Source organism: Podarcis raffonei, chromosome 4 (assembly GCF_027172205.1).
Source record: "Podarcis raffonei isolate rPodRaf1 chromosome 4, rPodRaf1.pri, whole genome shotgun sequence".
In the NCBI taxonomy this organism is placed as follows: Eukaryota; Metazoa; Chordata; class Lepidosauria; order Squamata; family Lacertidae; genus Podarcis; species Podarcis raffonei.
Window position 1 is genome coordinate 34,592,837 of NC_070605.1, and position 14,183 is coordinate 34,607,019.

Consider the following 14,183-nt stretch of genomic DNA (forward strand, 5'->3'; position numbering starts at 1 on the left):
TTATATGCAACACATTGGTCTTGGATAATGCCTTTTAGGTAAAAACTGCATAACTAGAGATGGTCAGAAGCATCCTTGAGGTTTACTGATTGCTTCCTGAAACAGGCAAGCCCATAAATCAGCCATTGAAGTGAAGGTGTTGTTGAAACTAGCCCAGTTCATGCTGTTACAGGGGTCTTGGTAGGCTGGGTTTTGCAGGTATAGAAGAAATATTAAGGCAGTGAGGTATATCAAAAGTAGTCTTAAGTCAAGTTGGACATAGCAGAAGAAGAACTCTCCCAAGGCTGGTAGATGCAAACTCATGAATATTGAATAGACTTATCATATACATGTGCAAACACATATCACAATGTAGTAGGTCATGTCTTGTCTGCCTTTTGATATTTCTAAAGGCTCAGCTTCCTTTGATTACCCTTGCACAGCAAGGTTAAATAGATGGATTATCCTGCTGACCTTATGACAGTTTTACATCTTCATTCATAAATAATATAGGGAGCACGTGATGAAAATTTGGCTTGGTTTGGCATCCTTAAAACCTCAGTTACCCCTCGATTCCCTGTAAGCTTTCTTCAACTTCACAGTAGATTTTCATGACATCTGGGAGAATGAACTCTCACAACAGTAATGTTATTTTGCTTAACTCATTCAAATAATTGAAACTTCCTTGATTAGCATTTTCCTCTATTGAAACTTCCTTGATTAGCATTTTCCTCTATTGCTAATGGGGACGCGGGTGGCGCTGTGGGTAAAAGCCTCAGCGCCTAGGGCTTGCCGATCGAAAGGTCGGTGGTTCGAATCCCCGTGGCGGGGTGCGCTCCCGCTGCTCGGTCCCAGCGCCTGCCAACCTAGCAGTTTGAAAGCACCCCCGGGTGCAAGTAGATAAATAGGGACCGCTTACTGGCGGGAAGGTAAACGGCGTTTCCGTGTGCGGCTCTGGCTCGCCAGAGCAGCGATGTCACGCTGGCCACGTGACCCGGAAGTGTCTCCGGACAGCGCTGGCCTCCGGCCTCTTGAGTGAGATGGGCGCACAACCCTAGAGTCTGTCAAGACTGGCCCGTACGGGCAGGGGTACCTTTACCTTTACTATTGCTAATATGTTTTCCAGTGGTGACCAAATGCGTTTGACTGGATGAAATCTCATCCTCAAGAATTTAGAATCTCTGATTCTATTCCTCCATTGTAGGATGGATATGGAATGGGATTACACTGCAAGAGTGTTTACATGGTTTGTGTTTGTAAACACTATGGGGAACAGGGATGCTGCTAAATTACATGTTCTATTTCCTCTTCCCTTCCATGTCCACTTACTTTGGCCACAGTTACTTCCTGTGGCTTGCAAAATAATTGCAAATGAGAGGGTTGAATGAATTAGTAACAAGGAGCATTTGCCTCAGGATTGCAGAGTTGTTTCCTGGCAAGCTGCTAAGGATGTTAGACCAGCCCAAATAATGAAGCTGTTGTCAGTGGTACATACTTTAACATGAAAAGCATTTCTATGTAACTTAAAAGCCATAAGTAGGTTTTACACCTGAAGACTGCACATTTTCTTTAGCTGTGTATGCAGACTTTGGGAGTCCAATGCTAGTTGTGTTTCCTAATTCATGTAAATCAAGCAGACATGTGGTGTGGTTGTTGTATGTTCAAGATAGAAGTGCTCTGCAAGTAGGAAAACCAGTTTGTAAAGTATAAGTCCTGTCCATTGTAAGTATCCAGTACTTGTTCATCTAGTGCTCTCTTTGCCACATTAAAATCCAAATGAGGAAAATGGAAAGAAAGGATGGATATTACTCCTGAATTTACAGTACTGACCCTGGCTATCATATGAGATTTAGCTTTTATATAATATGTGAAGCATACCATTTCCCCTAATGTTCAGAGAGCTTTAACTTGGACTTTAATTTTAAATATGTTTTTCATTGGAGGCAATGGATTGAAGGTTCAAGAACTAACTCATCAAAAAAAGCCAAATATATTTGCAGTTGCTTTTGTGGTGAGATCCAACTGCAGGTCTGGCTTCTAAACCAATTTCTAGGTACAAACTGACAGGACTAATATTTCTTAGTAACAAGGCCGTCCATCCATCCATCCATCCTAAGGTAATTGTAACAGTTTACTCAAGTTGATGAGGAAATAGCCATGTGAATCCTAGATTCCTTTAAACACACACTTGAAAACATTGTTAACAGGAACAGGTGAGAATCCACACCCATTCAGAAGCTTGAGAGAGAAGTGTTGGGTAACCAAAAGAGGAAGCTGGACCTATAATCAAGCAGCAAATTCTTATTGCCTCTGGACCAAGATGTGACATTCATTTCATGAATGTAATTTACATGCATTAATATATATATATAAATAAGCACTGAGGTTAGGCCTGAGCAGCTTTGGGACTGGGGGTCTGTGAAGAGGAGTTTTAACTCTTCCTCCTATTGCTGGGTTCCTAATAAAAATTACTTTTATTTGCATTTCAAGGGAAACCTCCCTTGGTGTCAAGGGGAACTTCTGTGGTATGAAAACAGCATCTTCTGAGAGGTGTTTTGTTGTGACACTTACAGGGAGAGAGTTAAACTCTAGGCTTCCCTTCAGCTGCTACTTGCACTGCAAATGTGAATGTTAAAGGAAAGCGCACAACTCTAGATTAGCCTTCTGTGTTCCTCCTGGGAGGAACTGAAATAACTAGAAGACCTCATCTCTAGATAAATCCTGTTAATATAATGTAGATGACCAAGATGTCTTCCTTGCCTAAGAGTTGCCTTGTAGTAATTTGCATAACTGGTTATGCAGCACTAATCCAGTCTGATGAATGTAAGCTTGGAGATGGCTCCAGGTTCTCTTGCATTGTTGTAATGGTATTGGGATAGGAAAACACTACTCTAGCCAAGTGGCAAACCTATTTTTTAAATCAAATAAAATTATTTTATGATATTCTTTAAAGTTTGCTTGTTATTAATAGTGCAATGTTATAATTACATTAAATGATCTTAACAAGAGTTCTTACAATTTCATGAGAAAATCCAGCTCCCAAATTTTGCTAGCAGAATAAATCAAACACACTCCTCTATAGCTTAAGAAAATATATGTAGCTACATTACAGTGGTTTTCAACCAGTGTGCTGTGGCAACCTGGGGTGCCTTGAATGATAGGTTGCTGTGGGCAACACTAGCCTCTGTCCCTCTTTCCTTCTCTCCCTCCTCTGATGCCTCCAAAGGCTTGCACAGCTGTTCGTTGTGGCAGCTCTGACTACAAGCTCCCCAGGCGAATGGTGCCTCGGTGCCTCGAGCTGGAAATCGAATGCTGCAAACCCGGAAGTAAGTGTTCTGATATGTGAACTTTTTTCAGAATCCGAACTGTTCCGTTTTGAGTGTTACACTTCCTTTTCAGTGCCATACTTCCGTTTTGAGTGTCCCTGCTCCTGCTTCCACGGGAATAGGAGCTAGATCGGGCTGCTCAGCTGGGGAGGTGCAGGCTCCCTCACACTTGCCATTGAGGGGTCTGCGGCTGGGGGCTCCTTTAAACTTCTCCCTTGAGGAGAGCATCAGAGCCCCTGCAGCACCGGAAGGCAGCCAGGTGGAATAGTTGCTGGGGTGGCGAAGGTGGAGGCAGCCCGGCAGCTGCATCTGAGAGCCCCTAAACTGCCACTGAGGCAGCTGTTGGGCTGTCTCCACGTTGCCACGAGATGCTCCTTTAAACGTACGTTGAGATGAACGCAGCTACGCACCCCTCAGTGGAAAAGTGTGACGGAGCCTGCACCTCTCCAGCTGAGCAGCCCCATCCAGCTCCTACTTCCATGAAAGCAGGGGGGGCGGAGATCTCTCAGTTAGGAAACGGAGGCTTCGTGCTCCCCAGCTGTCATTCAAAATTAAAACTGAAACTATCCAGAAAACCACATAGCCAACAAACTTGCAAGTCTTGAAAAAGCAGCAACACAACAAATTGAAAAGAGCAATCAAATCGCAAATGAATCAAAATCACAAGAAAACATAAAACACTGACCCTAACCCTAATTCTAATCCTTGCTCTCAACGCTTACCCAATCCTAAAATTAACCTAACCCAGAAATGATCTTGTTAGATAGTAAAATTCATGTTAAATTGCTGTTTTAGGGATTGTTTTTAAAAGTCTGGAACGGTTTAATCCATTTTGCATTCCTTTCTATGGGAAAGCGCACCTTGGTTTTAGAACGCTTTGGTTTTAGAACAGACTTCAGAAACGGATTAAGATTGGGAACCAAGGTACAACTGTAGATGAATCAGAAGTACGAGAATACATCCATCCATCCATACCGCTATTCGTTATGGGTGTCTGCTTCCCAATAGGTTCTAAAGGCAGTTTACAATATACGTTTTTTTAAAAAACAAAAAACGCACAAAAGTTAATAGTGGTAGTTCTAGAATAAGCGTAACCCGCAATCTGAGATCATTCCATTTAAATTCGAAAGTCAAAAATGCACTCAAGATTACTTTTTCATCATAGGCGCAGATAAGTATCCCAGTTGTAATAAATATACTTTTTTACTCCCCGATGCCATGAGGGAAGGAGGTCGAGAGGCCACTAGCCCTCATTAAACGACCTTGAAGCTGACCGGTAAAATGCCTTCCTTGCCAAGTTACCACATATAACCTCAGTTTAGCAGAGCAGGCCGGCGGGAGAGGATTTCCCGCCCTGCGTGACGTTTCGCGGCGTCTCCATGGCGACGGCAAAGGGCCGCGGCGGGGAGCCCGCGTTTGTCCTCCCGCCGGCTCGTGCTGCCTGCGGTGGCTATGGAGACGGCGAGCGTGGTGGGCGGCGCGTGAGAGGCCGCGTGTGGACCTTCGCAGCCGCCGTCGTCCTCCGCTTTGGTGAGTGGCGTGGGGAGGGGAAGTCTCGGCGGCATGACGGGCCGCCGGGGGGCGCAGCGGTTACCATGACAACGCCATGGAGGGCGGGTCGCGGCCCGGCGCCGTCCACAGGTGGAGATGAACGACGGGAGGGCGAGGGCCGAGGCGGGTCTGGTCGAAGCGGACTCCGGTCTACGGCCAGCAGCCAGTCAGAGCCTGGGCTCGGTGGGGCGGCGCGGACCCGTCCGAAGCGCCCCCCTTGGCTGGTTGTCCCTGCCAGGAGGGGCGAGGGAGGGTCGGGCAGCCGCTCTCCGCCGACGGAGCCGAAGGGTCGGCCGGGAAAGGCAGGAGCGCGGGGCTTGAGCGCCTCCTCCGGCCCCGTGGTTTCGGCAGAGAGCGGGCCTCGCCCTAGGGTGGGCGGGGAGGCGGCTGCCATGGCGACGGGCGTAAATCGCTTTAGGCGCTCGGGAAGCCTCGGCGTCCGAACAGGCAGGTTTCGCCTCGGGAGGGGCCTCGATCTTTCTCATCAAGTGGCCGCTCCGAGGCTTGGTTTGGATCCTCCGACTGGATCCGGAAAGTTGGTCGGAGGCTGCTTTGCAGGCGATACCTTCATCGCCCAGCCCGGCAGATTTGCATTGTAAGAATGGGATGATGCTTGGCCAGTTTTCCTTGATGGATCAACGCTCCACTGCTTACTTTGCAATATGTGCTGTTGAGCTTAGTGGAATTTATTTCTGAGTAGGCATGCATAAATGGTAAAGGGACCCCAGATCATTAGGTCCAGTCGTGGCTGACTCGGGGGTTGGGGCGCTCATCTCGCTTTATTGGCTGAGGGAGCCGGTGTACAGCCACCATGACTAAGCCGCTTCTGGCGAACCAGAGCAGCGCACGGAAACGCCATTTACCTTCCCCCTGGAGCGGTACCTATTTATCTACTTGCACTTTGACGTGCTTTCAAACTGCTAGGTTGACAGGAGCAGGGACCGAGCAATGGGAACTCACCCTGTCGCATGCATAGGACTGTGCTTTTAGTTTATCAGTAATCAGGTTAATGTGACACTTACTAAATAACAACCCGAATTGGTGACAATTTTTTAAAAAAATTGTTGTGAACATGTGTCTGCCTATCAGAGGGCATTTCATGCATTTCTCTGCCAGTATGCATAAGTAGCAATGCAGTGTTGATAACACATTCAACCCTCGTTAACTGCAACATAAAAGAAAAGTGAATAATCTTGTAATTGGAAACATGATTAGTACAGAACAGGAACTATAGAGTTCAGGCAGTATTTCTTGTATCTAGGACTCTCAAGGAAACTTTCTATAAGTTATTTGACCCAATCTTGTAGACCTATGGCATTTTGTACAAGCTACAAAAAGCTGGGTGACTGTAGGTGGTCATGAAATTTGGGTAAAAAAGCAGACATGGTCTGACAGGCAATAAAGGTATGGAATTACAGCTGTGAAATAATCGGGTTCAAGTCATGAAAATATTCTGCAAGATTGCCTTCTTAGAGTCATTAAAGTGTCCATATTCCAAAACACTTAGTTTCTTTGTAATGAAACACTTCATATATTTTTTCAATTTGTAGCTTTCCATTAAGGAACATCCACAATGAGTGACAAAAAAGACACTAGTGAATCTTCAGACACTGGAGGTCCCACAGATGGTGGGGACTACGAAGATGATTTTGAAAAAGATCTTGAATGGCTAATTAATGAAGAAGAAAAACAAATCTCTAATGATATACAGGTATTAGCAAAATACTACATTAGTCTTGTGCCAGTATCTCAATTCCATATGAAATGTGCTGACGTAAATAGATAGACTGGAATGAGAGGACATTTATGATTCTTAAAATATTGTTGGGTATAGGCTGAGATCCAGGGAACTTAGACCTTCAAGATCAAGCCAGTGCCAACTTTCAGAAACACCTGGAGTGACCTCACCTGACATTAATGGTACAAGAGGAGATAATTCCTTGTGTGCACCCAGAAGTGTGTGTTGGAATGAAGAGATTCTTTGGTTTGCAGTCTAGGGCTGCAATCCTAAATAATAATGAGTAGGCTCTGTTAAACGCAATGTAAACATGCATAGGATTGCACTGTTTAAAACTTTTTTAAAAACAGTCAATCTAATATTTTATTGAGATGACATATATATATATATATATATATATATATATATATATATATATACACACACACACACACATATATATATACACACACTTTGGTAGAATTGGTCACTTTTAAAGGAGGATACAGTAGTATCTCGGCTCCTGAACGTCTTGGGGGTCGAACGTTCCGGCTCCCGGACAATCAAAAACTGGAAATGATTGTTCCAATTTTCAAACGTTCTTTTGGAAGCCGAACGTCCAACGGGGCTTCCACGGCTTCCAGTTGGCTGCAGGAGCTTCCTGCAGCCAATCAACTTGCGCTTTGGAAGTCGAACGTTTCGGAAGTCAAACGGACTTCCGGAACGGATTCTGTTTGACTTCCAAGGTATGACTGTAATTGACTTCGAATAACTCAGCACAATTGAGTGAGGAATGGAACCTGGGCTTCCCACATCCAAGCTCAACTTCTCAGTCATTGCACCTCACTGGCTATTCTCCTAGAATGTTGTTTATACGCATTTTGAACTTAAGCTATTAAGTTTTTATTTAGTTACAACGAAAAGCAAATTTGCCTTGGGAACTGTGTGAATTGGCTCCAGGACACATAGTAAGCTGCTTTATTCAGAGCTGGACCACTGGTCCATCTAGTTCGGTAATGTCCATCTCACTGGCAGTGGCTCTCAGGGTTTTAAAGGGGACATGCTTGTAAGATGCTGGGGATTGAAGCTGGGATCTTCTGCATACAACACAGATGCTCTACCCCCAAGATACAAACCTTCTCCCATATTCTTAAATATAATTGTTAATGACACACTGGTTGTATGTGCAGATTATACTAAACCATAGTTATGCAACATGAGCAAAAGAAGTGAGTTGCGATCAGCCTCAAGCTCATACCCCTCCTGCCAGAGAGGAGGAATTTGAATGTTTTGCTTCTGGTTCTGCTTGACACTGGTTTGTTGTTGGACTGACTAACTGTGTTTACTTTTAGCTATGATTAGTTTCAAACAAGCCAATTTCAAACGATAGTTACCAAAGCTGGCTTGTTTAACACTATTTAAGATTAACCACATTTTTTAGGTCCAGATGATACGGCAAGTTTGGTTAATCAAAAGTGGAAGTGAATTATTCCAAATTCCTTCCTGCATGGGATAAAGAGAGGAAGTGTGTGGAGTATGTCAGAGAGGAGGCTAGGCTTGTTCATTTCATAAAATGGAGTTTAGCATGACATTTGAAGACAGTCATTTTATGTGTGCTTCCCATTACATACTAACATAAATAGGTACTTTGAATTTCTTTGTAGAATCATGATGAAAATGAAGGTGTTGACAAAGACTTAGAATGTATGGAAGACAGAATAAATTCTCCACAAGAATCTTTTGAAGGTGATGAAGTGGGAGAACATCCTTCACAAGAGCCTCCTGAGCCTGAGGAAGTTCTGGATGAGAAGTCACAAAATGAAATTTATTCAATACTTGAACTTGATCCTAAGCAGTTGGAGCAAACATCAGATTCTGACAGTGAAGGTTCTTGTCAGGAATCAAAGCTAGAAGACCAGGAGGATGATGATGAAGATATAAAGCGGTACATCTTAGAAAAAATTGAGGAAGCCAACAAACTACTTCTATCTCAGGAACCTTTAGATGAAACGAAAGAAAGGAAACTAAAATTCAAGGATGATCTAGTAGATCTTGAAATCCCCTCTTTGAAAGCTTTAGAAACTGAAAAAAATGATTCCCACAAGAACATTTCAGGCAGACTGTCTCAATTGCACATTTGTAATGGAGCAGGAAAGGAGGATATTTCTCTTTCTATTAATGGTGGTACAGATGATGAGCACAAGGATGGCAAGATCCTAGTAGAAAGAGATGGGAAATTTGAACTCCTCAGTATCCATGACATTGAGAGCCAAGGCTTCTTTCCTCCACTAAGTGTTTCTTTTAGTGACATTGAAGCTCAACACATTTCTCCTAAAAGCTCCTACAGTACTGCTTTCAGCCCTGTCTGTATAACAAAGGAAGACTCCTTAGGACAAACATCTGTGACCAGAGAAGGGTGCATTCGTGTCCCTCAACCACCACCCATTCGGCCATGCTCAGCAATCAACATTACAAGAAACACAGAAAGGGGGAAAAGTCCACGAAGGGTGCAGTCAGCAAATGTGAGTCTCGGTGCAAGAAGCTCTACATACTGCCTGTCACCCAGGCAAAAAGAACTGCAAAAGCAAATGGAACAAAGAAAAGAGAAATTAAAGAAAGAGGTGAGAGTACAAAGGAAATGAGAAGATCAGTGCACTGTAATTGGGTCTTGTTTTCGACACATCCCTCCACAACTCACTTTCTTGTTAAGAATAGCAAGGAGCATCTTGTGCAGAGTCCCATCATTCCACTAGTACAGCTGCAAGTAGTAAGCCCTTTTCAGTTGTGGCTCTACAATTGTGGAACAAGCTGCCTGTGCATATATGCAAGTGTATTTCACTTTGCCTTCAGAAAGAGGAGCATTAACTACCTTTTAAAAACCACAATTTTAGGTATTAGTGCTGCTTTTAGCATAATAATGTAAAATTGGGGTGGGGGTGGGGTGACTGGGGTTCTAGCCTAGCAGTCGGTTTTCAGATCTAGCAGGTAGAGCTGAAATGCCCACAAGCCATTCACAAAGGCAATAAGCTACCCCCATTGTTTATTCCCACTTCAACTAATATTCAGAGATACACTGCTTTTGAATATGAAAATTCCCTTCAGCTGTCATGGCTAATAGCCTTTAATGAGAACTGCCAATTCCGCTTTTAATACCATCTAAGCTAGTTGCCATCAATTCATCATTAGCAATAATTAAGTGTTGTATACTGTATTTGCTTTCAGTGTAAAAATGTATGTATGTATCTTTAAGGCAGAGGGCACCAATCTTTTTGGGCCACTGGGTACACTGGGAAATTTGAGGGAGTTCTGAGAGTACCAGTCACAAAATGACTGCTGTGGAGGTTTGGCATAACACAAAATGGTTGCCACATCTAAAAGAATGGAAAAAGAGATGGGCACTCAACTGTACCATTTTGTGGTCCTGGTAGCCACTATCATTAGAAAAAGACACCTATATCAGTCACCATCATGCTCACTCCTTGCACCTCTGCTCTATTCAATATGGGAGGATGGATGTCCAGTTTTAGCATTTAATAAAACATGGGCATGTTTAGAGGTGTGTGTGTGTAGTGTAGGGGAGGCTGAGCCAGTGCAAACTGGAGCTGAGTAGGAAGAGCAAACAGTAACTCACACACTCTGGATTTTTAGGGGACATATACTGAGATCTTTGGTGCTAATGCCCATGGGCACTATTCTGGCAACCCCTTTTGTAAGGAGATAGGTTTTTACCCAGGGACACGGGTGGCGCTGTGGGTTAAACCACAGAGCCTAGGACTTGCCGATCAGAAAATCGGCGGTTCGAATCCCCGCGACAGAGTGAGCTCCCGTTGCTCGGTCCCTGCTCCTGCCAACCTAGCAGTTCGAAAGCACGTCAAAGTGCAAGTAGATAAATAGGTACCACTCCGGCGGGAAGGTAAATGGCGTTTCCATGCACTGCTCTGGTTCGCCAGAAGTGGCTTAGTCATGCTGGCCACCTGACCTGGAAGCTGTATGCCGGCTCCCTCGTTCAGTAAAGCGAGATGAGCGCTGCAGCCCCAGAGTCTGTCACGACTGGACCTAATGGTCAGGGGTCCCTTTACCTTTACCTAGGTTTTTACCCACTTTCAATAGAATTACATTTTGCTCCTTAAAAAGTCTTGTAGGAAAGATTTGTATGACTTGAAGAGAAATCTGAAGTAGATACGGTGTTTTGCATATCGACATCTTGCTTACCTGTATCTCTTCCACCTAAAACCACTTTATCATTAAAGCATTGCTCAGATGCAGTTCCCCTTATTGTTGGTTTTGTGCTGTGGTTTGAAATTGGAAATGGGGAATGGGAGGATCTTATAAAGAGGTGCCAAGTAATATGTGACTTCACTGCAGCTGTCTCTAAACTTGAAATTCTCCTTTTTTTTTAATCCTTCTAGTATTTTTAGACACAAATAATGATCATTACTGTCCCCACCTAGCTTGCAGATGTGTAAATGCAGCACCAAAAAATCATTCCATTCACCTTAATGTTCTTAATATCTCCCAGACACACTGATAACATTGTTGCATTGTAACCTCTGAAACACATTACTATCATCACTCTGTATTCATGCTCCGGTTCTTTTCAGGATGGTCTAGAATAATTTCAAACACCTTTTACTACCGCTGCTTGAAGAATTGCTGAATTTTTGAATTGGGATTGTTGAAAAGTTCACATTCTTTGTTCACATTTTAATGTAAGGAAGAAATTCGGAAAAGAATACAGGAGGAGGAGAAAAGGAGAGAGAATGACATGGTCTTCAGAGCTTGGCTGCAGAAGAAAAAAGGGCAGCTGCAGGAAGAGAGGCGAATTCAGAGGGCAAAACAGCTGGAAGACTTGAATAGCAGAGTAAGTTTTCCCATGCCTGTTGTCCTGCTGCAGCCTGTTTTAATTCTAAAAAGTTGAAACGAAGAAAAACCTAATCTGCCTGACAAGGATTGACGGCAACCTCACCTATTTTCAGAACTGTAGCTGCAAGCAGGTATATGGCCATGACAATTTTAGGATCACTTGCCTACAGTCAATACAATTATCAGTTATTTAGAAACCCATTTGCTATGCTGTCAAGCATCTGCAAGACTCTTTTTGTGGCAGTTGTGGTATTTGCATGCTACCCTTTAATTAAATTTAATATGGCAGTTTCCCCCCTAAGCAGATGTCTGTGTCCGGTGTAGGCATCCATTGGAGACTACTTATCTATGTCATGACACATTTATTTGCTTTTATCAAACGTATTTAATGCCTGGTATAACTATGCAGAAGGCATAGAAAATAAGGTGGCCTTATTTGTCTTTGGCTCTTGGGATGGTGGTGGTAAAGAGTAAGGAGTGTGCAAGACCTTTTTATATCCAAATAATAATGATGATGATGATGATGATGTCAGTTGCTTCAGTCTTTTTATGGCAGCTGCATTTAGCCCTTATTGTACAGGAATATTGTTCTTACTCTAACTTGAAAGTTCTCAGTGAACTAAAGGATGGGGTATAAATTCTAATATCAAACATCTCATACTAAAATCATTGTGTTACTGAGCAAAGCAAATCACTTGATATGCAAATCTGAGGCTCAATTCCAAAAAACAGCATCCTTTTGTGACTGACCAGCTTGAAAACTGAGTTACATCTAGTTTTTTCTCAGGTTGTGAAGTTTTTCTGATGTTAAGGTTCAGACTTCCACTGCAGGTAAGTAATATTGTTTCCTCCAAAATGTATGTGTATATATTGGAATATATATATATTTATATAGCCTTTAGTGTATCTAGCCATTTCTGGAAAGCTGGTATGCTGCCATGAGCCTTAGCTTCAATATGTGTGAATCTGAATGCCTTCTAGATGCATTTTTGTGGATTATCAAAAAACTATGCCTCCTCAAAATATATACTGAATACAGTCGTACCTTGGATCCCAAACGCCTTGGTACTCAAGACGTTTTGGCTTCTGAACATCACAAACCCGGAAGTGAGTGTTCTGGTTTGCGAACATTCTTTGGAACCCGAACATCCGATGAAGCTTCTGTGGCTTCTGATTGGCTTTGGGAGCTTCTTGCAGCCAATCAGAAGCTGTGCTTTGGTTTCTGTACGTTTTGGAAGTCGAACGGACTTGTGGAATGGATTCTGTTCAACTTCCAAGGTGTGAATGTAACTGGAAAGTGGTGTAAAATGCTCACATTAGCATTGTAAACAAGTTGCTAATATTTGATTTATTTGGAGTAGATCTCTGGGGAGTTTATTTTTCTTTTGAAGCAGGAAAGCAGAAATCCAGAAGCAGCTTACAAGTCATGGCTTAGAAAAAAGCAGATAGAACACATGAAAGAAAAACAGATACAGAACCTGAAAGAGCAGGAAGAATGCATGTTTTTCCTTCCAAGAACAGCGGAAAATGACAACGCTTATAAACAGTAAGTTGTTCAGTGTTGTGTTTGTCCTGTTACTGCCTAACAGGAACAATTCCATCTCACTTTTTATCAACTTAATTTGGATTGTTTCCCTAGGAAGCAGAAGATGACAGCCTTTCCCCTCATTCCGAAGTGTCTTCCCTCACTCTACAGTTTTCTTCACCCTCTAGAGCCCATGCATTTCTGAGGAGCATCCTCCTGCTAAAGAGCAGTGCTGCTCTCTTAACATCAGCATTGCAGCTGCTTACTAGGGTGGTACATGGGCTGGGTCACTGTGAGGATTTGGCTGCACAGGCACACCAGCAGAGTATATGGTCATGTTGGGAAGGTGCCTATGCAACACCATTTAACTGTACCTGCTACTAAGACAGCAGGATATAGCACTAGAACAATACTGAATTGCCAAGAGCCAAAATTTTAGAAAATTGAGACTGCTCCCAAACTGATCGAAAGGGGCTGTGGAATATCATATCATTATATTTCACAGCCCTCTTTAATTCATGATGAACTCAATTCTTATAACAGGAACTTCAAAAATGCATATTAGCTCTCAAGCGTTATTATCTAGTCAAAAGCACTTGTGGTCCACCTAGTATTCAGTGTTCTTATAGCTCTATAAACTATCCTCTGATGCTGTGTTCTATTCTGGAGAGTGTGCTGTTTTTGCTAAGGGTAAAGTAGGTGACCCGGTTTTAGTAAACCTGGAAGAAGTAATCAAATTAAGCTTGGACCACTTCATATTCAGTTTTTCAAAATAATTAATTTCTCTGCAGATGGCTAAAAAGGAAGAGACGGGAGAGGCGAGAAGAGCAAATGGCTGCCAAAGAGCGAGCAAGGCAGCTTAGGCAGGAAGCCAGAAGAGCAAAACAAATAGAGAATATTCTCTGTTCAATTTCTGAACCAAAATCTCTTCGCTTCACGGACCAGTACAGCTGAGATTTAGAGTCACCGGATGCCTCCAGTATGACTCACAGTACCTTTGTATAGCTTGCTCTTGAAAGCAGCTTCTTCTGGGATGTTTCATAGTCCTTCAATAACGGCTTAATTTTCTCAATCTTACTAATCTCTCCCCCTCTTAAACTTGGAATAAGTCTCTATTTGTGAATGGGTTGGGGTGGTGTTCTTAGTTCTACAAAGCAAAAAACAGAATAAATGCCCATATGGCAATTGTGGTGTAAATCCTTTTTAAATAGCTTGCCTTGGG

The 14,183-nt window shown here is 43.0% G+C and overlaps 1 protein-coding gene across 8 annotated transcripts; it reads left to right on the forward strand.

Annotated features, from left to right (window-relative positions):
* Positions 1-4,713: 4,713 nt before the first annotated feature.
* CCDC181 (coiled-coil domain containing 181) lies at positions 4,714-14,146 on the forward strand. 8 transcript variants are annotated; one of them, XM_053386139.1, is made up of 6 exons: positions 4,714-4,835; positions 6,407-6,567; positions 8,238-9,194; positions 11,288-11,434; positions 12,828-12,982; positions 13,753-14,146. In XM_053386139.1, exons 2-6 carry the CDS (start codon positions 6,430-6,432, stop codon positions 13,913-13,915), a joined length of 1,560 nt encoding a protein of 519 aa, XP_053242114.1. In that variant the 5' UTR covers positions 4,714-4,835; positions 6,407-6,429; the 3' UTR covers positions 13,916-14,146. The 8 variants fall into 8 exon arrangements, with proteins under 8 accessions (XP_053242114.1, XP_053242118.1, XP_053242113.1 ...); XM_053386138.1 differs by lacking the exon at positions 4,714-4,835 and adding an exon at positions 4,842-4,946; XM_053386141.1 differs by lacking the exon at positions 4,714-4,835 and adding an exon at positions 4,842-4,946 and having other exon boundaries at positions 12,831-12,982.
* Positions 14,147-14,183: the final 37 nt, after the last annotated feature.